The 23239-nt window shown below is 37.7% G+C and overlaps 1 protein-coding gene across 1 annotated transcript in view; it reads left to right on the top strand.

Annotated features, from left to right (window-relative positions):
- STK3 (serine/threonine kinase 3) overlaps positions 1–23239 on the top strand; it is a 465914-nt gene that overhangs the window by 284132 nt on the left and 158543 nt on the right. Inside the window, exon 8 of the mRNA XM_043968349.1 lies at positions 827–952. Coding sequence (XP_043824284.1) covers positions 827–952 — 126 coding nt within the window. The remainder of the gene's footprint in view (positions 1–826; positions 953–23239) is intronic.

Below are 23239 nucleotides of genomic sequence, written 5' to 3' on the forward strand. Positions count from 1 at the left end.
TAGATTCTTCACTTCCCCTTCTCCCAAAGCACTATTGCTTTCCATACCACTATTAGAACTGTATGTTCTCTCCTGATAGACTTTTACTGCTTTTCAGAGGGATTGGAGATACTCATGCCTTAATTACTATACATACAGTTTAGAGGGTCTTAGCATGGTAAGGTACACATACAACACATATCCTGTTTATATGTGCAATGAAAAGAAATAAAATTGTTTTACATAGTTTAGAAATGAGGACAGTGTTTGTTTGCTATAAGAAATAGTTGTTTCTTTTTTGACTGTTTCACATTTCACCGTTGGAGATTATTAAATTACTCAAGACATATTAAAATATAAATCTGCTGAAAGAGGCAACAAAAATGGTTGCTCTTCTTTTGACTGCTAATTTGTGCTGTCAGCTTGTTAAGATTAATTAAATACTGTAACTGAATATCAGAATAGGTTTATTTTTATATGTCATACAATCACTAGTCTGTTTTATTTACTACCTAATGCCCTCTTCCTTTGGACAATTATACCCTTACGTATAATGCAATTGTTAGTTACATGGCTGAATTTTCCTATATTTTGATGGTTTTTAAAAAAAATATACAAAACACAAAAGCAAAATCTTTATTTCCAGAGCAACTGAAAGATTATCTGTTCTGTTAACCTATGTTTTTTTTTTTCTACAAAGAATACCAAAAAAATGTTTACAGTTGAGGCATATCATCCTGCTTGACATTCACAGCTTGTTTTTTTTCCCACAGCTTTTTTTTAACATCTGTTAAATAGAATTAAGAGAAATCTGTTGTATTTATGCTATACAATTTTACCTTCCTAGCATCCTTTTATCAAGAATGCCAAACCAGTATCAATTTTAAGAGACCTGATCACAGAAGCTATGGAAATAAAGGCCAAAAGACATGAAGAACAGCAACGGGAACTGGAAGAGGAAGAAGAAAATTCGGTTTGTAATTTTTCATTTTTAAAAAAATTTTTATAAATGTTGATTTTACTAAGCAGGGACCCTTCCTGTTCAAAATATGATTCAGTTTACTAGAATTTTCTAAGCACAGTATTTCTGGAGTTGCTAAAGCAATTGCTACCTGTATCCAGATTGTTACTTAACACATTTTATATTAGTTTCAATTTAAAAACAACAACACTTTATGTACATATACTTATGTTGCTATTATATAAACTGATGATTGAGTGTTGAAATAAGAAATCTCATTCTCTATCATAATCACTCTCAGTATTGAAATTTAGCACTACTCCATAGCCATAGTATTATAGATTATACCAAATATAATAGTTGCTAATGACTCTAATACATGAAGATAGCTCTGTTCTCAGGGGTAGAAATATGACTTTATAACATAACTCTCAGCAATTTGGACTGTATCAGTGAGCTGGATTATTAGTGGCCTTTACTTTTGTCTGGAGTGCTTACCATCTCTTCCATATTTTAGTTTCATGAATTACTTACCCATCCCTTTTAGCTGTGTTGTTGCTGAGTTACTTCAGTTGTCTGACTCTTTGTGACCCCATTGGGTGTTTTCTTGGTAGAGATACTTGAGTTGTTTGCCATTTCCTTCTCCAGCTCATTTTATAGATGAGGAAACTGAGGCAGGCAGGATTAAGTGACTTTCCCAAAGTCACACAGGTAGTAAGTATCTAAGGCTGGATTTGAACTCGAATCTTCCTGACTTTAAGCCTGACACACTATCCACTGTGCTGCCTACAGGAATTTGTTCTATTTTGGTCTATATCATTTTTGTTTACCACACTGTGCCTTCTAGATACCACTTGCTCTTGAGCTTCCCATGGAGCAGTATTCTTTAGAGTACTTCTATCTAATGGTTAGAGAGAAGTTTACCTGAAAAAGATGAGGTTTTTTTAATAGGCTGCAAATTCACTAGGATTCAGCAATATAATGTGACTACTCAAAAACTATTGTGCTATTAGACTGTTTTAAGAGCCATATAGATCCCAGAAATAAGGACGTCCAGCCATGCTGTACTCTATCCTGATTAAATTACATTTGGAGTAACATGTTCAATTCTGGGCACTGTATTTAAGAAGGATTTTGATAAACTGGATTTTACTCAGAGAAGAGCTACCAGCATGGTGAAGGGATTTGAGTATGTCATACAAAGATAGTTTGAAGAAATTGGGGATATTTAATTTAAAGAAGAAACCACTCATCAGGGATATGACAGCAGTTGTAAAGGATTCAAAAAATCTTTTCATTTCAAAGATGGATTAGATTTGTTCTACTTGGACCCCTGAGGATGAAGTCCACAGCATAGAAGTTGCAAAGAGGTACATTTAAGCCCAGTTTAAAGATAAACTTTCTAACAGTTAAAATTATTCGAAGTGGAAAATAAATTGCCTTGAGAGGAAGTAGCAGTTTCCTCCCTTTTTGAAAGTATCCAAAGATTAGATGACTCTTTATTGCGTGTGTCATAATGGATATTCTATAGGAACTTTTCCATTCAGACTCTTTGTAAAGTATCCTGCTTGACACTGATAAACAGTTTCAGCCAGATTACATTTTATGCCTCACTTGTTAATAAGCCATTTTCTCTGCGGTATTATGTATCAAGGACTCTTGTCCAATCTTAACATAATAATCAGAGTTACTGTGTGGGGAAAAAAGGTTGTGTGTTGCTCTACTATATCAAATGCTTTTTTGTGGTCAACAAACAATATTCTCTAACTTTTATCAATTCTGTAATTTTGAAGATGTGGTCAGCTATAGAAAATAATTTATTCCTTTTTCATACTTTCATCAAGGATACTCTTGATGCATATATAGGTCATTCTAACTATGTAGATAACCCTAAAATATGTATTATTATTATTATGTATTATGAGAAAAGTGGATGTATGGAGCAGTAATTCTGTATGGTTTCTCAATCACAGAATCTCCAATTTTGAAGGGACCTCATAAGTCCAACTCATTCATTTATCCCCCCCCCCGCCCAAATTCTCTCTATAATACAACAGATGATAGTTCAGTCTTTGCTTAAAGACCTCCAGTGCTGGGGGAAGCCTTTTCAAGCTGGGACAGCACATTCTTCCTGTGGACAACTTTTATTATTAGGAAGCTCTTCCTTATATCTAGCCCAAATTTGCTTATTTGCAATTTCCACTGGTTGCTGCTACTTTTTCCCTCTGGGACCAAAGAGAAACAGAGGAGAGAGAACGAAACAGGTTAAGTCTAGGTTGGAACCAGATTGTGGTAAGCCTTGAATGTCAGAGTCAGGAATTTAACCTTTATGTCTTAGGAAATTTGGAATCACTGAATATACTGGAGTGGTAGAGGGACCTGATAATGGCACTACATTAGGCAGTTTTCTTTGACATTGAAGTATAAAATGAATTTGAGATGGCAATAAATTGAATAATGGGGTCATTGATCCAAATCAGTTTTGGAGGCAGAAAAACCCTTTTGGAGGTTATTATAAAAGTCAAGGAATTGGACATGAGAGGTTCATTAAGAGGTACTGTCAACACAATTTGGTAACTAATAGGACATATGGAGTAATGGAGAAGGAAGATAGTCAAGGTTCTAAGCCAGGATGACTGGGAGAATAGTAATGCTGTTTATAGATATGTCAAACTTAGATATTACAAAGATATTAAAAGGTAAAGAAGAGATACACATCAAAGTTCAGATATAGAAGACTGAGTGAATGGTGGTGTCAATAAAAATAGTGGACCAGGAAAGAGAATGAGTTTTCTTTGGGTGGAATGGGGATAGGAAGGGAAGGTTGGGAAGGATTATATTCTTGGTTGAGACATCTCAATTTTGGGTGGTGCTCCAATGGGTGGACATACTGAGTTATAAGGAAGGAAGACAGGAAAGAAGGAAGGAAGCAAATATTGATTAAGTACTTCAGAAATTGAAATTGTGGGAGTGGATGAGATTGCCAGTGAAGAGAGTTTTACACATTGAGTAATAGATTTGTATTTACTTGAGTGTATATGATGGAAGAAAAGAGAGTCAAGGATTAAACCTTTAGGAACCATCTGCATTATTAAGGTTGATAGGAGAGATAATGACGAACATAATAGTGAGGAGACAGAGGAAGTCTGGTTAGATAGGTAGGAAAAGAACCATGCAGGTATGATGTCTCTGAATCTTGGGAAGAGAAAATATTCAGAACGACAAATTGTCAACAATTTTATAGAATATAAGAGTGATTTTTAGAAAATGGGATGTTGAATGAGAGAGGGGACAAGACTACAAGGGACTACAAGATTAAGGGAAAAAAGAAAGATTGGCAAATATTTGCTATTATTTCTAATTTCTTTTTGTGGTATTCCCAAAACTTTATTCTTCTTGCTATTATTCATATGACTTTTTGAAGAGACTACATTAGTTCTATTCTATACCAGGTCCTTAAAATGGAAAGATACATACTGACTTACATGCCTATGAAAATTTTCTTCTTTGGTCAGTAAACTGATTTGAGAAGCCTAATGATGGAAGAAAAATTACTATATGGTTTCTGAACTGCAGTTCTTTGTGTCAGAGCTATATTTCTGTAACACAGAATCCCCATTTATTTCTTGTTGCTTTACAATGCTAGGGCTAAACTTTTAGACTTAAAACATTAGGTTGATGCAGTTATTTATGGACACTGTTAGTTGTTTGTTCATTTGTAGAGTTAGCTTTTCACTGAATTATTTTTAGAATTAACTATCCTTTTTGATATGAAGAATATCTTTAATATGATGAAGCCCATATAAAAGAAAATTCACTTGACATAATTCCATCTATCATAACTTAGATGCATATAGGTTCTAATCAAGGGCAGTGGAACTTGCTTCAACAAACTCACACAATTTTAATGGGTTTTACAGCTTTTATTTGGAATTATATGTATTATATATACACATTTACCACATCTTTTATGTCTCTTGTTCTATGAAATACATTTGAAGGGTTATTATGCAGAGTAATTCACTGTAAAGGTGACAAGTAGTACTTGTTCAGGGGAGCGTAAAGCAAAGACTGGTGCAGAAGATTGGCATGGCATTGGAAATGATTGAAGTGGAGGCGATATTCTTTCCAGGATATTTTCTTTGATTTCACAGTCTCCCTTTCCATTGGGTAACATCATCAGTAAGGTAAGCATATTAAATGAGATTGATTATCCTCAGGAAAGATTAGATTGATTCATAGTTTCTAGGTTAGGGACTATGAATGGAGAGGGTATACTACTTTAGGTGTCGAAATGCAGAATAGGAGCTGCTCCATTAAAGTTGGACATCTAAACAATGGGTGGTAATTTTCATCATCAGGTAGGTCCTTTGGAGACTCATTTTTACTGTCTTACACCTAACACAGATACCTCATAATATGCCTATCAGCCTCATAGTACATGCCCTCAAATGGCTTATCTTTTAAATTTGATGTAGCAAATAGATTGTAACATTTACATTGGTTTTGTTCTGTGGAAATTTATTTTGATTTGGGGCCAACCCTACCTTTGGGCTGAGATTAGAAAGCCTTAGGCCCTCAGGGTCTCTTCTGTGTGGGAGGGGCTGGTGCCCCTCCCCCTCTGCTTCAGCTGAGCCAAGAGCCCTGTGGGCTATACAAGATGCCAGGTCAGACAGCTGGGGGAAAAAGCCCTCAGCTCCCTCCGCCCTGAGCAGAGGTATCTGAGAGATTCTGGGCTCTGGCATAGCCTGTGCTGAGGCACATGATGCTCGAGCGCACCCCACAGCCCCAGCCGCAGCCCTGGCTGGCGGATTAGTTTGGTGTGTGGGTGCAAAAAGCCCCAAGATTTGAGTGGAGAAAAGGAAAATATATAGAGACCTGGGAGTTAGATAGAGAGTCAGAGAGGAGGACTGGGTGGGACAAGGAGACAGGGGGACAAGATAGAGAAGAGGTCAAGGGGCTGCTGACGAGATTACAAAGGTTGAAGAAGACAGACAGGGGGCTACAAGGACGCAGGAGAAGATGAGAAGGACTAGGAGCAGAGAAAAGAGAGGCCGAAGGGCAGACTGACGGAGCAGACCGACAGAAGGTCAGTGAGCGAGAAACACAGGGGTTCAGCGGTGGCAGTAAGGAGAGGAAAGTTAGAAGCAGGGGGATTTACAAAGTGAAAGGGGCTCAGAGTAGAATAAAGGACCTGAGTGCCCTGAGGCAAGAGGCAGCTAAGGCCCTTATTGTATTGAATATTGTATTGAAAAGTTCCTGGGAAAGCAGTCAGGTTGTGCATTTATTTCCCTGTATTCTTAATTTTAAATGGTATCTCATAAATAAACTCTGCTTGGATTATTTGGTTAAGAGGCTTCTTAATCTTTTGCTTATCAATTTTGGGAGTGGAGCAGTGTGGTGGAACTTTATAAACTGCCCACATTAAATTAATAGCAGTCAGATAGCCAGTTTAGTCAAAAGTCTCCAGATTAGTCACCCCAGTCAGATTAGTCCCCCAAAATTAGCCCTAGTAATCAAAAATATCCTACAGTTCTTAAAGGGCATGTCACGGTACTCTATGTGTTTAGACAGGTGTGACTTGAAACTCCCATACTCTTGGCCCAAGCTTCAGTTTGCTCTTTGCTCTTTTAGGCTTGGCCTGGGGAAAGGTCAAAGTTATCAACCCAAGCTAGGAGTTGCAGGAAGGTAAAGATAGGAGACAGTGAGGAGCAGGGAAGGAGAGATGGAAGAATCACAATGCCCAGACAATAGATCTGGAGCAATGACAGCCCAGGAACCCTTGTAATCAACTTAAATATTCATTGTGCTTCATTTCCTTCTGGTACAGATTGTAACAGTGTTGGCAAAGATGAGAAGAGACAGAAATAGTTGGTTAGAGGAGTTGTGAGATGATAGACAGACTAGTACATTGTTGATGGGGCTGTGAGTCAGGACAGGAACCTTGGAAAGCAGTCTGGAACTATGTAAACAAAGCAGCCAAAATGTCCATACCCTTAACTCAGAGATTCCACTACTAGGTTTAGGATCCGAAGATGTCATTGATAAGAATTAAGAAGTCGTCTTATTCACCAGCACTTTTGTGGTAACAGAGAATTTGAAATAATAAATGCCCACTGTTGGGAAATGGCTATTGGGATTGTAGTACATGAACATAATTGAATATTAGTGTGCTGTAAAAAAAATGAATATGGTAAATGTGGAGAATGAAGTAAGCAGAGCCAGGATAACAATAGATATGCTATAATGTGCATAGAACCACCAAAAAATGGGGTCAGCTAGATGGCGCAATGGTTAAAGCACCGGCCCTGGATTCAGGAGTACCTGAGTTCAAATCCAGCCTCAGACACTTGACACTTACTAGCTGTGTGACCCTGAGCAAGTCACTTAACCACCATTGCCTCACTTAAAAAAAAAAAAAACAACACCAAAAAACAACCAAACAGAAATGTTACAAAATGACAAAGAACAAGCATGATCTCAAAGAAAGATTTAAGAAAAGATATCCTTGTCAGCTTCTTTGTAGAGAACTGGGAGATCCACGGGTGTACAACATTGCATTTATTTTCTTATATATATATATGTTTTGGTTATTTCTTTTAAAAATAGTATTTGTTATATGGAATAGCTTTCTGGGAGGGAGGAAGAGGGGCCCTGGCAGAAATTCTAGTGATGTAAAAAACTAAAGGGCAGCTAGGTGGCACAGCAGATAGAGTGCCAGGCCTAGAGTCAGGAAGACCTAAATTCAAATTTGTCCTCAGATACTAGCTGTATGACTCTGGCAAAGTCACTTAACCCTGTTTGCCTCAGTTTCCTCATTTAAAAAATCAGCTGGAGAAGGAAATGGCAAATCATTCTCATATTTTCTCCAAAAACAAAACAAAACCCAAAGACCCAAATGGGGACCTGAAGAGTTTGACATAACTGAAACAACTGAACAATAACAGTAACAACAAAATATCTTAGCAATAACATTTTTTAAAATAAAATTTAAAAATAATGTGTTGTGAGCAAAAAAAAAGCTTTGAAAACTCCTGACTCAGATTTTAGGAGAGTTCGAGTCTTAGAGGAAGAGGAGGAGAAGTATGGGGCCTAGGTTTCTATTCACTAGTAGAGAGAACTCCTAAATGAGGAAATTCCCTCTGCTGATGTAGGTTGACACTTCTACAACAACTGTAGAGTTGTCTAAAGCACTAAGAGACTAAATCAGACCACACAGTCTGCATGTGTCACAGGCAAACTTGAACCTTGGTTCAAGGCCAGCTTTCTATCCACTACACTACACTGGTTATAATGCTTTTCTAAAAATTTTAAATTCAATAACTGTCAAGTAAAATAGTAAGTCAATTAAATATACACAAGGGACAAAATCTTACTCCTGCATCTTGACATTTAACAAGGAAGAACCAAACAAAATAATAAACAACGAATAAAATAGTGTTTAGTTTTCCCTTCCAGGACTACATAATATTCTTCCAACTTTACTTTGCTCCCCTTCCCTTCCAGGGTATATGCAGTTCCAGCACTGCTGATTTCACTCAGCATCACCTCATAGGTGTTCTTCCACATTTGCTCATGTGCTTCATGTTTATTTTTCCCTGAGGGAGTTTCTAATGTCGCTTTTCATACCTCATAGGTGAAGTGTCTGTAATTTCATGAGTGTGAGGAATTTGAATGTGTGAACCTCCTCAGCCAATACAGATGCAACCCTTCTGTGACTTTGTACATAAGTTATAGGGCACAAAAGGTTTGAGGGGCTGGGTCAGAGTTGCATACCTAGTGTTAGAAGCAAGATGGAACCCAGGTTTACCTCATTGAAACTGTGATGATGATGAGGAAGAAGAGGATGATGAGGAAGAAGAGGATGATGAGGAAGAAGAGGATGATGAGGAAGAAGAGGATGATGAGGAAGAGGAGGATGATGAGGAAGAGGAGGATGATGAGGAAGAGGAGGATGATGAGGAAGAGGAGGATGATGAGGAAGAGGAGGATGATGAGGAAGAGGAGGATGATGAGGAAGAGGAGGATGATGAGGAAGAGGAGGATGATGAGGAAGAGGAGGATGATGAGGAAGAGGAGGATGATGAGGAAGAGGAGGATGATGAGGAAGAGGAGGATGATGAGGAAGAGGAGGATGATGAGGAAGAGGAGGATGAGGAGGAAGAGGAGGATGAGGAGGAAGAGGAGGATGAGGAGGAAGAGGAGGATGAGGAGGAAGAGGAGGATGAGGAGGAAGAGGAGGATGAGGAGGAAGAGGAGGATGAGGAGGAAGAGGAGGATGAGGAGGAAGAGGAGGATGAGGAGGAAGAGGAGGATGAGGAGGAAGAGGAGGAAGAGGAGGAAGAGGAGGAAGAGGAGGAAGAGGAGGAAGAGGAGGAAGAGGAGGATGAGGAGGAAGAGGAGGATGAGGAGGAAGAGGAGGATGAGGAGGAAGAGGAGGATGAGGAGGAAGAGGAGGATGAGGAGGAAGAGGAGGAAGAGGAGGAAGAGGAGGAAGAGGAGGATGAGGAGGATGAGGAGGAAGAGGAGGATGAGGAGGATGAGGAGGAAGAGGAGGATGAGGAGGAAGAGGAGGATGAGGAGGAAGAGGAGGATGAGGAGGAAGAGGAGGATGAGGAGGAAGAGGAGGAAGAGGAGGAAGAGGAGGATGAGGAGGATGAGGAGGAAGAGGAGGAAGAAGGAGGAAGAAGGAGGAAGAAGGAGGAAGGGGAAGACGGAAGAAGAAGAAGAAGAAATAATAGTCACATTTATATAGCACTTAAAGGTTTTCATTTAGAGGTGGAAGTGGCTTTAGAGGCCCTATATTCCATTTCCCTTTTTTACACACCAGGAAATGAGGCTCTGAAGGTAGTCATTTAGAGCACATAGAACCAGATTATATCTTCAGACAAAAACGGGTTATATAACAGATTAAATTCCTTTGATACACAAAATTTGCTAAGATAAAATGATCTCCATATTTTGGGAGGTATCCCCCAGGGGGAAAAAAAATCTTTTTCATCCTCTCTACAGTAGATTTCTGGTTTCACACTATGTATCGGTCTTTAGTTATTTCAAAGTACTGAATAATGTTTTCTCAGTAGATTATCTGTATGATGGAGATAATAACTTTTTTATTCCCTACTAGAGAGTCTTCATGAATTGTTGTTGCCAAAAATATTATTCATTTAGTGGCCAAACTTTTGGTCCTTGAATGATAGAAATTCAGTCTGTTGCGAGGCCTGTACTCCAAGCCTTTCCAGTTTGGTTCCTACCAAATTTTATTTCATACAACTCTTTTTCATAAGCTCTATGTTCCAACCAAATGGACCACTAGTTTTTCTCCAAAAATTATACTTTCTCTCCTGCCTACATGCCTTTTCCAAAGCTTTTCCAGTGCTCAGAATATAATCTGTCTTCATATCCACCTCTTAGGATCTCGTTCTTCCTTCAGGTACCCTTTTTCTATGAAGCCTTCCTAGAAGCTGCTAGTTGTTAGTGTTTTACTCCTCCTAAATTTTCTATTTGCCTTTTCTGTGTGCCTAAATGCCTTTTGTACATGTTGGTTCCTCAATCTTCAGGGAAAGGATTTTTTCCCCTCATGTTCCCATTGCCTTATACATTGAAGGCACATGATAATTGCCTATTGAGCTGTATTGAATTGGCAGAGATTATATTCCATTGGTATTTAATCTTTAGGAACCTAACATCACCTCTGTACTGCAGTAAGCCATTAGAATTGGACTTTATAATGTAAGAAATGTGTTGGCTAAGTGTATTGTAGTCATGGAGAAGAAAATTGAGTTGAATCTAAACACTTTACACTTTTTTTTTTGGTCCTACCATAGAATGACAACCCCTATAGCTGTCTCCACCTCTCACTTTCTTAACAATTCAAATAAAAACTGTTAAAACTCTGTACCTAAACCACACATATAAAGATCTAGGAATTTAAGTGGGATTACATTTACTATAGAGAATTTCCCTTATTCTAGAGAATCTTGGCATCAGTTTGTTTTATTTCTGGACTCTACAGACTGAGAATGAGATTTTAATAATGTATTCATTTTAACAAAATTCCATGACTGTAAAACAATTTGTACATCCCTTGGAGTTTGTTGTAATTAGATTTTACCTTTAATGATAACTTTTTGGTTTAGAAAATATTATTACAAACTTCATAAATGTGTTTTATTTTTCCCCCCAATTGCATGTTAAGACAATTTTTAGCATTACTTTTTCCAAGATTTTGAGATCTAAATTTTTCTCCCTCCTTTCCCCTCTCCTTTTCCTAAAATGATACGTAATTTGATATAGGTTATACATGTAATGTCATGTAAAACATATTCCCATATTAATGACAGTTCTGAAAGAAGAAATGGGTCAAAAGGAAAAAAACAACATGAAAAAGAATAAAGGGGAAAAAGTATGCTTCAATCAACATTCAGTCTATCAGTTTTTTTTTTATTCAACTGTGGATAGCATTTTCCTTTGTAAGTCCTTTGTGCTTGTCTTAGGATCATTGTGTTGCTGAGGAGAACTGAGTCATTAAAAATTGGTCATCACACAATGGTGCTGATATGGTATACAATGTTTTCCTGGTTCTGCTCATTTCACTTTGCATCAGTTTGTACAAATCTTTCTAGTTTTTTTTTTTCCTGAAATCTGCCTGTTTATTGTTTCTTAATGTACAATAACATTCCATTACATTGTAATTCCAATTCCTTTGCCCTCTGGAATATCATATCCCATGCCCTCCAATCCTTTAATGTAGAAACTGCTGGATCTTGTGATATCCTGACTGTGGTTCCACAGTATTTGAATTGTTTCTTTCTGACTGCTTGCAGTATTTTCTCCTTGACCTGGGAGCTCTGGAATTTGGCTATAATATTCCTGTAAGTTTTCATTTTGCGATCTCTTTTAGGAGGTGATAATTCTTTCAATTTCTATTTTACCTTCTGCTTCTAGAATATCAGGGCAATTTTCCCTAATAATTTCTTAGAAGATGATGTCTAGGCTCTTTTTTCTTCTATAATTTTTTTTTGGGGGGGGGCAGGGCAATGAGGGTTAAGTGAGCTGCCCAGGGTCACACAGCTAGTGTCAAATGTCTGAATCTGGATTTGAACTCAAGTCCTCCTGAATCCAGGGGCCTGTGCTTTATCCACTGTGCCACCTAGCTGCCCCCTAGGCTCTTTTTTTGATTGTGGTTTTCAGGTAGTCCAATTTTTTTTCAAATTATCTCTCCTGAATCTATTTTCCAGTCAGCTGTTTTTCCAAGAAAATATTTCACATTGCCCACTATTATTTTTATTCATTTGGATTTGCTTTGTTGTGCCTTGGTTTCTCCTAACTTCACTAGCCTCCATTTGTTCAATCCTAATTCTTAGGCAATTGTTTTCTTCAGAAAGCCTTTCCATTTAGCTTTTCAAGCTGTTAACTTTTTTCTCATGACTTTCGTATCACTCTCATTTTTTCCTCTACCTTGCTTACTTTATCCTCAAAGTCCTTTTTGAGTGCCTCTATTACCTGAGACCAATTCATATTTTTCTTGGAAGCTTTGGATGTAGGAGTCCTGACATTGCTATTCTCTTCCAAGGATGCACTTTGATCTTCCTTGTCATTAAAGACACTATGTTCTGCATCTTTCTGTCTGCTCATCTTGCCCACCTATTTCTTGACTTTTAACTCTTTTTTAAAGTGGGGCACTGCTTTCAGGCTGCACTGTCCCAAGGTTCAGGGGGTCTAAGGTGGTATGATTTTAAGGAGGGGCAGGTTCTGTACTTGCTTGGTCTGTCCTCTGGTCTGTAAATAACCCCAAACCTACTTGCTATCCAACCAGGAAACAAAATTTTGTTTTGCTGGGTTAATAGCTCTGTCGAGCTTGTGCCCCTCCCCCACCCGGGCCACTGCCACTCAAGATTTCTTCCTGGTTCTCCACTGGGGTAGAACAACAGAATTCCACCTCAGCTCCAGCAGAGAACCCCGTATTCTCCCCCCAGCCAACCACTCAGTCCTCTTACCAGACCGTGAGATTAGTTCCAGAAGACACTGGTACTGCAGCTAATTCAGAGGCGCCAGGAGTAAATTTCTCTGGCATGGCCTGCCTAGGGCTAGATCTGTGTTGGTACCACTGCGGGCTTGAGCTCTGCTCCCACCCTAGTACAGCAGACCCCTTATGCCAAACTTCTAAGCTGTCTTTGACTGGAAAATTATCTCAGCCTGCCCCTTTGTGAGTTCTACTGCTCCAGGAATTGTCTTATGGCATTATTTGGATTTTGCTGGGGCGGGGGGCAATGAGGGTTAAGTGACTTGCCCTGGGTCACACAGCTAGTAAGTGTTAAGTGTCTGAGGCTGGATTTGAACTCAGGTCCTCCTGACTCCAGGGCCAGTGCTCTATCCACTTCCCCACCTAGCTGCCCTATTTGGAATTTTTTGGAGTGATTTTTCGGGACATATATATTTTAAAAGAAGACCCAATGTGAAGAGTAGGAGTCCCAAGAAGAAGAACCAAGTAACAAGAGAGAGGTTTTGTGCTTCTTAATGTAAAATAATTTACCCCAGTCTACCTCACCCTTCCTTCTGTACCCAGTGTACTCCTCTTTCTCATCTCTTAATTATTATTTTATGTCATTCCCTCAAAATCACTTTATACCCATATATTCCTTCTAGCTGTACTATTAGTGGTACAATTTTTAAGAATTATAAGTATCTTCCCATGTAGTGATGTAAATGTTCAACTCCATTGAATCCCTTATGTTTTCTTTTCTTTTTTTAGGCTTCTCTTGGTTCTTATTATTAGCGACCAAATTTTTTGTTCAATTCTGGTTTCCTTATGAAAGCTTTAAATCCTTCTATTTCATTGACTAACCTTTTTTTTTTTTTTTTTTTTTTTTTTTGGTGAGGCAAATGGGGTTAAGTGACTTGCCCAAGGTCACAGAGCCAGTAAATATCAAGTGTCAGAGGCTGGATTTGAACTCAGGTCCTCCTGAATCCAGGGCTGGTGCTTTATCCACTGTGCCACGTAGCTGCCCCACCATTTTTTTTCCCCTTGAAGTATTATGCTTAATTTTACTGGGTAGGTAATTCATGGTTGTAGTCCTTGTTCCTTTGCCTCCCAGAATATCATGTTATATGACCTCCAGTACTTTAATGTTACAGCTGCTAAATCCTGTGTAATCATGATTATCGCTCTACAATCTTTGAATTGTTTCTTTCTGGCCACTTGTATTTTTTTCCTTGACCTGATAGGCCTGTAATTTGGCTATAATTTTCCCTGGAGTTTTTATTTTGGGATCTCAGTGGATACTTACAATGTCTATTTTGCCCTCTGGATCCAGAATATGCGGGCAGTTTTCCATCAATAATTTTTTGAAAGATGCTGTCCAGGTCCTTCTTTTGATTATGGCTTTCAGATAGTGCAGTGTTTCTGACATTCTTTCCTGCATCTATTTTCTAGGTTAGTTGTTTTTTTAATGAGATATTTTACATTAAAATAATTTTTTTCTTTATTTTTAATGTGTTTGACTGACTCTTTTTCCCCCCCAGGTCAATTGGGGTTAAGTGACTTGCCCAGGGTCACACAGCTAGTAAGTGTTAAGTGTCTGAGGCTGGATTTGAACTCAGGTCCTCCTGAGTCCAGGGCCGGTGCTCTATCCACTCCGCCACCTAGCTGCCCCTTGATTGACTCTTGATGTCTCATACAGTCATTAGCTTCTATTTGTCCAATTCTAAACTTTTAAGAAGCTGTTTTCCTCAGTTCAATTTTGTACTTACTTTTCCATTTGGTGAATTGTACTTTTTAATGGGTTGTTTTCATCAGTGTATTTTTGTATCTTTTCTTTTTTTCATTTGTCCAATTCTACTTTTCAAGCAGTTTTCTTTTTCTAAGCTTTTGGCTCATTTTTCACAATTCTCTTGCATCACCCTCACTTATTTTCCCAATTTTCCTTCTACCTCTCATATTATTTTTGAGCTCCTTTTTGAGTTCTTTCATGAGTTCTTTCTGGGCTTGAGACCACTTCCCATTTTTCTTTGGTGTTTTGCCCATAGGCATTTTGACATTGTTTTCCTCTTCTGAGTTTGTATCTTGATATTCCCTGTCACCATTATAACTTTCTATGGTCAGATTCCTTTTTTTTTTTTTTTGGCCTTTCTTATTTCTCTTAAATTTGAGCTCTGCTCTGGAGTGGCAGGGAAACTGTCTCAAGCTTCTTGTGCCGAGGCTCTAGGCCCTGGCTATTTACCTGGATTGATATTGCCCTAAGGCCCACAGGGGACCCTCGTGTTTGGTGCTGAACTAAGGAGGTGTAGGATGCAGGGGGGTGACTGGTGCTACTGGAGTCTGTAGGAGTCTGGCAGCTTACATGGTACTTAGCTGGGGTCCTAGTGCTACTGTCTGATGTGTGCTGAGGCCAGTGGGTATTTCTGCTTTTCCCCCTGCTATACTGAAGCATGCAGAGGTCTGACTGCTGGAGGTTGCCTATTTTCCTGGGGCTATATTGAACCAAATGACAGTTCTCAGAGCTGGAGTCTTCCTGTTTCCTTGGCTATTCTGAAACACATCTGGGGTGAGGGACTGGTGTTAGTATTTGCCTGCTCCACCACACTGGGGCTCAGGATCCCCTGCTGGTTTGCTAAGGTTCGACTGGCTGCTGGCTTGCTGACATGCTTCCTGTCCTGAACTAAGTTCCCCTTTTACCCATGTGAGACAGACCTTTCTTGCTGATCTTCCAAGTTTCTCAGGCTGAAAGATTGTTTCACCCCATCTTTTTGCTGGTTCTGCTGTTCCAGAATTTGCTTTGAGGTACTATTTTATGGTAGTGTGGAGGCAAATATAGAAGAGCTACTTTGATTTACTGCTTATTCCATCATCTTGGTTCCTGGAAATCCCTCAGAAATTTATAACTAGAAAGGACCTTAATGGTAAAGAAATTCAGCCCCTTTACATATGAGAAAACTGAGGTCCAGAAAGGTTTTGTTCTGCCTTGCCTCAAGGTCACACAAGGTACAAAGTAAATACCTGAACCAGGATTCTAACCCAGGGGCTCTGACACCAAATATACCATACAAGACTTAGATATATCCTTTTAAATTCCCTTATGGACATCACATACATATTTCCTTATTTATTTATTTTCTATTTTTTGTGGGGCAATGAGGGTTAAGTGACTTGCCCAGGTCACACAGCTAGTAAGTGTCAAGTGTCTAAGGCTGGATTTCAACTCAGGTCTTCCTGAATCCTAGCTGCCCCCTATATTTCCTTTCAAATAAAAAATATAATAATTCATTTAGGAAAACATGTTTTATTGATTTTGCGGGGGGATATATGAGAAGAGAGACTAAAGTTCATTGGAAAATATTTTTTACAAGAATTAAAAAAAACCCCAACAACTTCCATTTATTGCTTGCACAAAATCCAAACAACTTTCAACACAGTTTTATAATCTTAACCTATGTGTGAGAAGTATATTAATATTATCTACTTTGGCTCACCTACTACCAAAGCAGTTCTAGTCAGCAACTCTTGTTAATTGTTAAAATAACAAGAAACATGTGTGCTTTAAAAAAAAAAAAAGGTTCCTTCTTTACCTATCAGAATATTTTACATTAGTGATGGTACCTGAAGTCAAAGTAGGAGGATATTAATGCAATAAGAAGACCACTTCTTATTTTAAGCAAATATGAAGCCACTTTTATCTTTTATAGGGGAAAGATAGGATGGTATTAGAGTAACGTAAAGGAAGGTATTGAGTAAGAAATTATTATAGATAAATGTAGGGTAAAAAGTAATTTTGAATGATGTACCATGAAAAGAACTATTTCATTTTCAGTTCAGCAAACATTAAACACCTAATGTGAGCAAGATGTAGTGCTAGGTATGGGGGATGGAAAAGGACAACAATAACCTCACTACCTAATCTCAAGGACCTTGTCTTCTACATGGGCCAACAGGTAGGAGGAGAATATAGTATATCTACAGATAAATAAATTCTAAGGAATTTTAGGAGAGTGAGTTTACCGGCAGTTTGGTGAAGGGCAGGGGGGTTGGAGTGATACCTGAGCTGAGTTTGGTAAAGCTAGGGATTCTGTAGGGCAGAGGAGAAGAAGCAGTGCTTTGCAGGTGTGGAGGATAGCCTTATTTATTCACAAAGATGAGGAATAGCATAATCAGTTCAGGCAGCAATTGACATGCCAATTTGGTTGGCAAATACTGTACCCAAAGGTAGGTAGTATGAAATAAGAAAAATAAATGGGAACCAGAGGGGAGGGTTTTAAATACCAGACTGAAGCATTTGTATTTAGTTGCTAAGGCAGTAGAAGAATAAGCGATTTAGGAGGTTTACATGGTGAGATCTATGCTTTCATTATATCATCATAGCAGCTGTGTAGAAGATGGACTGAAGAAGGAAAGATTCTGAAGGCAGTTAGCCTGAAATGAATATTAATAAACCAGTCAGTCAAAAGACATGTTTAAGTGTCATCTGTGTGGTGGCAGTAATTTCTGTAGAATGCTATATACACAATCTTATATGCTTGCTTTGTTGATTGATCTTGAGTAACTGTTCCAAGGGAGGCATCAGGGTGTGTTGGGGGGGATATGTTGGGAAATGACTAACATTAACAATTTTTCAAAAATAATTTTAATGAGGAAAAATTAGAGGGACAAGAGGAAATGAAAGCAATGAGTACAGAAAAACTTGTTCTAGATATTTGGTTGTGAAAGGAAGTAATGTCATAGATTTAAAGCTGAAAGGGACCTTAAATGCCATGTAGTTCTAATCCCACATTTTACAGATGAGCATGCTAAGTCCCCGAGCAGTTAACTGGTTTATCCTAGAACTCACCAGGTATTAATTGTCAAAGGCAGAATTTAAATCCAAGTTCTTTAAAGCCAGTTCTATTTCCACTGTACCATTCTCCCTATCGGACAATAGTTTGAGGTGGTAGCAAGGTCAAATGATGCTTTTTAAGGAGAGATATATGTACATTTATTAGGAACAACAAAGGAACCATTTGAATAAAGAGAGTTTGAATCTGAGAAAAAAGAAGGTGAAGGAATGGATTGGAGCAAGAGCACCAGGAGAAGGGTTGACCTTGGCAAAGAAATGGATTGCCTTTTCCTCAGAGACTTTATTTAGCAAAGATGGAGATAATGAACAAGGGTTTTAAGGTATCTGGTAGGAAAGAAGAGGGAACTAATAATGGCCTCTCTCAATCAATCTATTTGTCTGTCAGTCGGTCGTAAAGTATGAGGCAAGATCCTTTTCTGAAGTTGTTTGAGGAGAAAAGATAAAATATAAAAGAGACACTTTCAAGATTACTGTATGGAAGGATTGCTGTATAGGAGTTTTAGGATCTACGTGAGATTAAATAACCTAAATTTGTGATGCAGAGTGAAGAGAGCATAACCAACTAGAAGATCATCATATACATAATGATCAATTGTGAAAGACAGCTACTCTAATCAATGTAGTGATCTAAGACAGTTCCAAAGGACTCATGATGAAAAATGCTATCTACCTCCAGAGAGAGAACTGATGAATTTTGAGTGCAAATTGAAGTATATTTTTTCATTTTATTTTTCTTGCTTTTTTTTGCAATATGGCTAATGTGGAAATATGTTTTTCATGATTTCACATATGTAATTGATATCACATTGCTTGCTTATATTGGGGAGGGGTGGAAGAGGGAAAGAATTTGGAACTCAAAATTCTTTTTAAATGAATGTTAAAATGTTCAAAGTAATAAATTTATAAATAACCTAAATTTGTAGTGGACTCAATTGTCATAATTATATGACTTTTCCCTACAGTTTTCAATGGTATATGAGTAGAAGTGGAGAAGGTGCATGGTGGTAGTAACACAGGGTTTTATAAATAATAAGAAAAAGGATGGGGGAATATAGAGTAGAAAATAGCATATATTTAACTGATCAACAGTGGTGTTTAGACTTAGAAAATGATATGAGAACAAGGATGATGGATTTAGAGACCAGGAATGAAGGGGTGGATGGACCAAAAAATTCCTGGTTCATGGAGGTAACACTTATAAAGGATGGTGAAATTATAGTTTTCACCTTCCCTCTGGTAGGCTGAGATGGTATGAGATCATGGTAGCTGAGAAGAATGATGAATAGGAAGATCCTTGCATATCTATATGTATGTTGAAATCTTTGAGAATGAGGGCAAGAGTTTAGGGTGATTTTGTTTGTTTTTTTTTTGTTTGTTTGTTTGTTTTTGTTTTTGTTTTTTAGTGAGGCAATTGGGGTTAAGTGACTTGCCCAGGGTCACACAGCTAGTAAGTGTCAAGTGTCTGAGGCTGGATTTGAACTCAGGTACTTCTGACTCCAGGGCCAGTGCTCTATCCACTGCGCCATCTAGCTGCCCCTAGGGTGATTTTGTGATGCCACATATTTAGAAGAAAGTAGCTTTTTATATATTTTGGAACCAAGAATTTTTATCTCTTTTAAGTGGCTCATGTCAGTTAAAAAAAACAACTGTTTTCTAGCAATAAGACACATTTGCTTTTCAGAGATATTGGACTATCGTAACAGTATATGTAATTCAGTTCATTTATATTTAGATGGTTGGACATGAGAAAAATCATCATTTTTGTCCTCTCCCCCCAAAAAACAACAACAACCCTTAGTCTTATGCAGAAGTATTTGCTTTCACATAGAAACCTATTGGTTGTTAGTTTGTAGTCATATCTATTTTAATTAAGGGTCTATGTCTTGTTTCTTGATAACCTTTTGATTCCTACTGATATTTCCCCTTTTTTGCTACTTATCAGCACCTTGTTGAAAAGACGACATGGAGAAAAGAAAGATGATGGTAAAACAGTCACAGAACAATGATGTGTTACTATTATTTTCTGTGTATAGAATTCTCCATTTGCAGAATTTATTTAGGAAAATGAATTATCCAAGTGACAGAAATTTGAAACTTTTTTTCTTGCTGCCTTCCTTGGTGACTTGAGTATTCATATCAGTGACCCTTATAAACTGCTGACCCCTCAAGTGCTCCAGAATCTACCTCCACATTCTCTCACATCTGTCCACTCATAGAATCATGACATCCTAGATTTAGAGATGAAGGGGATCTTCAAGGTCATCTAACCAGCTCCCCTCATTTTGCAGTGGTAGATGATGAGGCCACAGAGATATTAAGCAACTTTCCTAAAAACACATAGGTGGTAATGGACAGAGCCAGAATTTGAACCCAGGTGCTCTGACTCCAAATCCAGCAGGTTTTTCACTGCATGACATGCCTCTATACAGCCAATACCCTAGCTATGGCCCTCATTACTTATTTCTAGACTATTCTAGTCATCTCCTAATTGCTTTTTCTCCTTTCTATTCCATTCTCTATGTAGCTATCAGGTTCCTGAAACACAGAACTGACCCATATTCAGAACATCCATATTCAGAATTCTTCAGTGGCTCCCTACAGCCTCTATGAAAAATTACAGATTCCACAATTTAGTATTTAAAGCCTTTCCAGTCTTATTTTATATTACTCCCCACTAATGAATTCTAATTTTTTGTCAAATTTGTCTCTTAGCTGTTCCCTAGAAAACATTCTGTCTCCAGCCTCCATGCCTGGAATACCCATCACTTCCTTGTAGAGTCTCTAGCTTCCTTAGAGGCTTACTAAATGCAACTTCCTACATGAAAGTTGTTTTTGTTATCTATACTTTGAAATCATATTATATAGCTGTATATCTATATCTATATACCTTCATATTCTTATATGTATGCTTAAATTATCTTTTTCCACCCCTCCTCATTCTTCCAGTAAAATGAAGTACTTTGAGTTCAGGGATTGTTTTGTTTTTATCTTTATATCTCTACTGACTTATATAGATTAGGTGTTTGAGATTCTCTTTGCCACTTTCTCCCTCCCCTCTCCCTCCCTCCCTCCCTCCCTCCCTCCCTCCCTCCTCTCCCATATATATGAAAACATATAAATTAAATCACATTTCCATCTACATGTCAGTAACTCCTGTTTCTTAAGGCATTCGTCAACAGAAGCCAGATCGCTTCAGGGAAAAAATTGGAATGAAATATGTTCAAGTTTTCATGATTCTTTTATATAATCTTTATTCTCCAGAGAGGAACTGCTGCTTCTGAGGAGAAACTAAGTTATGTTTTGTTGTTGGTTTTGTAAACTGAAACAATAAGAAAAGAATTAAAAGTACTTGGCAGAATCACACATAGAACTCTCTCAACACATGCTTCTCTTTAGTTTGTCTTCTCAGCCAATAGCTTCCATCTTAAGATAGTTCTGTCATTTGTTGGCCTCAGTGTAAAAAGCCAGCATACAACCATTTGCAAGAGTGAGAGAATATACAAGATAGGTGCACAGTCATAGAGTCATGGAAGTATAGAGCTGAAAGAAACCCTTGTCTAAACTTCCTTCTTCATTCAGCCCTACCCCAGTTTTATACAGAGAAAGACTGAATTCCGGTGAGGTTAAGGGATTTACTCAGTTACATAATCGAAATATATGTGGTCATTCCTGAGAGGATGTAAGCCTCTTGAGAGGAGGGATTGTTTCCTTCTTTGTCTGCTCACTGCTTATGGCAGTGCTTGGCACATAGTAGCATTTAATAAATGCCTGCTAATTGAGTTTTAGTCATAGAATCAATCTTTCTGCAATACAGTTAGTGTATGTCCCTTCATTGCTGTCTATGTTCAGCTCATTATTTGATATTTGTTTTTGTTTTTATAGAAATCTACATTGAAGGATAAATACTAAAAATACTCCTTGGTAACTGTTTTTTCTTTTTTTAAAGGATCTCAACATTTGTTAACTTAAGATTGGAATCTTTCAATATGAAAAGTGAATTATCATATGTTAAGTCAGAACTTTGATTCCTCTCTTTATTAGAACCTGAAATTTGTTGAGATAGGGTTAAATGCCAAGAATCATATTTTACATGAAAACCTCACAGTCATACTCTAATATCCCATTTTATTGCCTCAATTATGAATTTGAAACTAGATTCATGGATGTTTTTCATGATAACAGAGGATATTGTTTGAAGAACATTCTACTTATACATTGGCATATAATTTATATTCGTATATAACCAAAATACTATAAATCAAGATATTATACAACTTTAGGCCATGAGTTAGTTATTTAAGACTTTTCATTTTGTCACATCATATTGATTTATAAAGAGCAAATATTTTAACATTTGTTTTGGTAATTTATTCATTATAGCATACAAGTAGTATATATGTGTTGCTCCTGATATTTATTAAACTAATTTTTAGTAGAATAGTTTGTCAGCAAATAAGACATTAAAATAATGTATACCATTTGAATTAGTAGATGGATAATTACATATAATACAGTGAATGAGTTGGCCTTTATTTCCAAATGAAACAACAAAGCAACTAGAGCAAAAGAGTCAGCATGTGGTATTAGGTATATTATATACCTATATATCATATATGTATATTAGCTGTGGGAAGAGTTTTTGTGTTAGAGCTGATGAATAGAGGGGTTTTTATTTTTTAAATCCAGATTAAAGCACATAAATTCAAGGGTCAATATTTTAAATAGATTTATGTAATCTTGTTCTTTGTCATTAGCATTCTCTCAAATACTACAGTTCAGTTTACCCAACATTTATGGGATTTCTGTTGTGTACAAGGCATGGTGCTCAGCAGTGGAGATACTTGAGTACATCAGATATGTTTAGTTTCATTGGTGGGTTCCCTCCTACTCTTAGAAGACAGTCTGAGAATTACAGTTAGGGCAGCTAGGTGGTTAACCACTTAACTTAGAGCACTGGCTCTGAAGTTATGAGGATCTGAGTTCAGTCCACCCTCAGGTACCTTTTAGCTGTGACCCTAGGCAAGTCATTTAACCCTGATTGCCTCCAAAAAAAAGAAAATAATAGTAGCTGAACAGTTCATCACCTTGTGGTCATCCTTGTAATGACCTCTGTGAATTTAGGTAAGCTAGTCTTCAGAAACATTTGTTCAATTTATTCAGTAGTGTTCTGTCTTTGGAATTGTACAGCACTGGGCTTACAAAGATGAAAATTACATAGTCCCTTCCTTCTCCAACATGTGGACAAATCAGTAATGATATGGACAGATAAGTAATGTTATTACGTATAATGTGACATGGTCAAGGCAGATGACTAGACAGAGTACTGTAAGAAATTTGCACTTGGAACCACTTTCACTTGTGGGATGCCAATAGGTATTATGGAGGAGACAGTGGCTGACCAAGGCCTTGAATAAAGAGAATGGTTTTAGTAGGTGCAGATATGTTCCAGGCAAGGGAGATAGATGGTCTA

The sequence above is a fragment of the Dromiciops gliroides genome, chromosome 1 (assembly GCF_019393635.1).
Source record: "Dromiciops gliroides isolate mDroGli1 chromosome 1, mDroGli1.pri, whole genome shotgun sequence".
Classification (NCBI taxonomy): domain Eukaryota; kingdom Metazoa; phylum Chordata; class Mammalia; order Microbiotheria; family Microbiotheriidae; genus Dromiciops; species Dromiciops gliroides.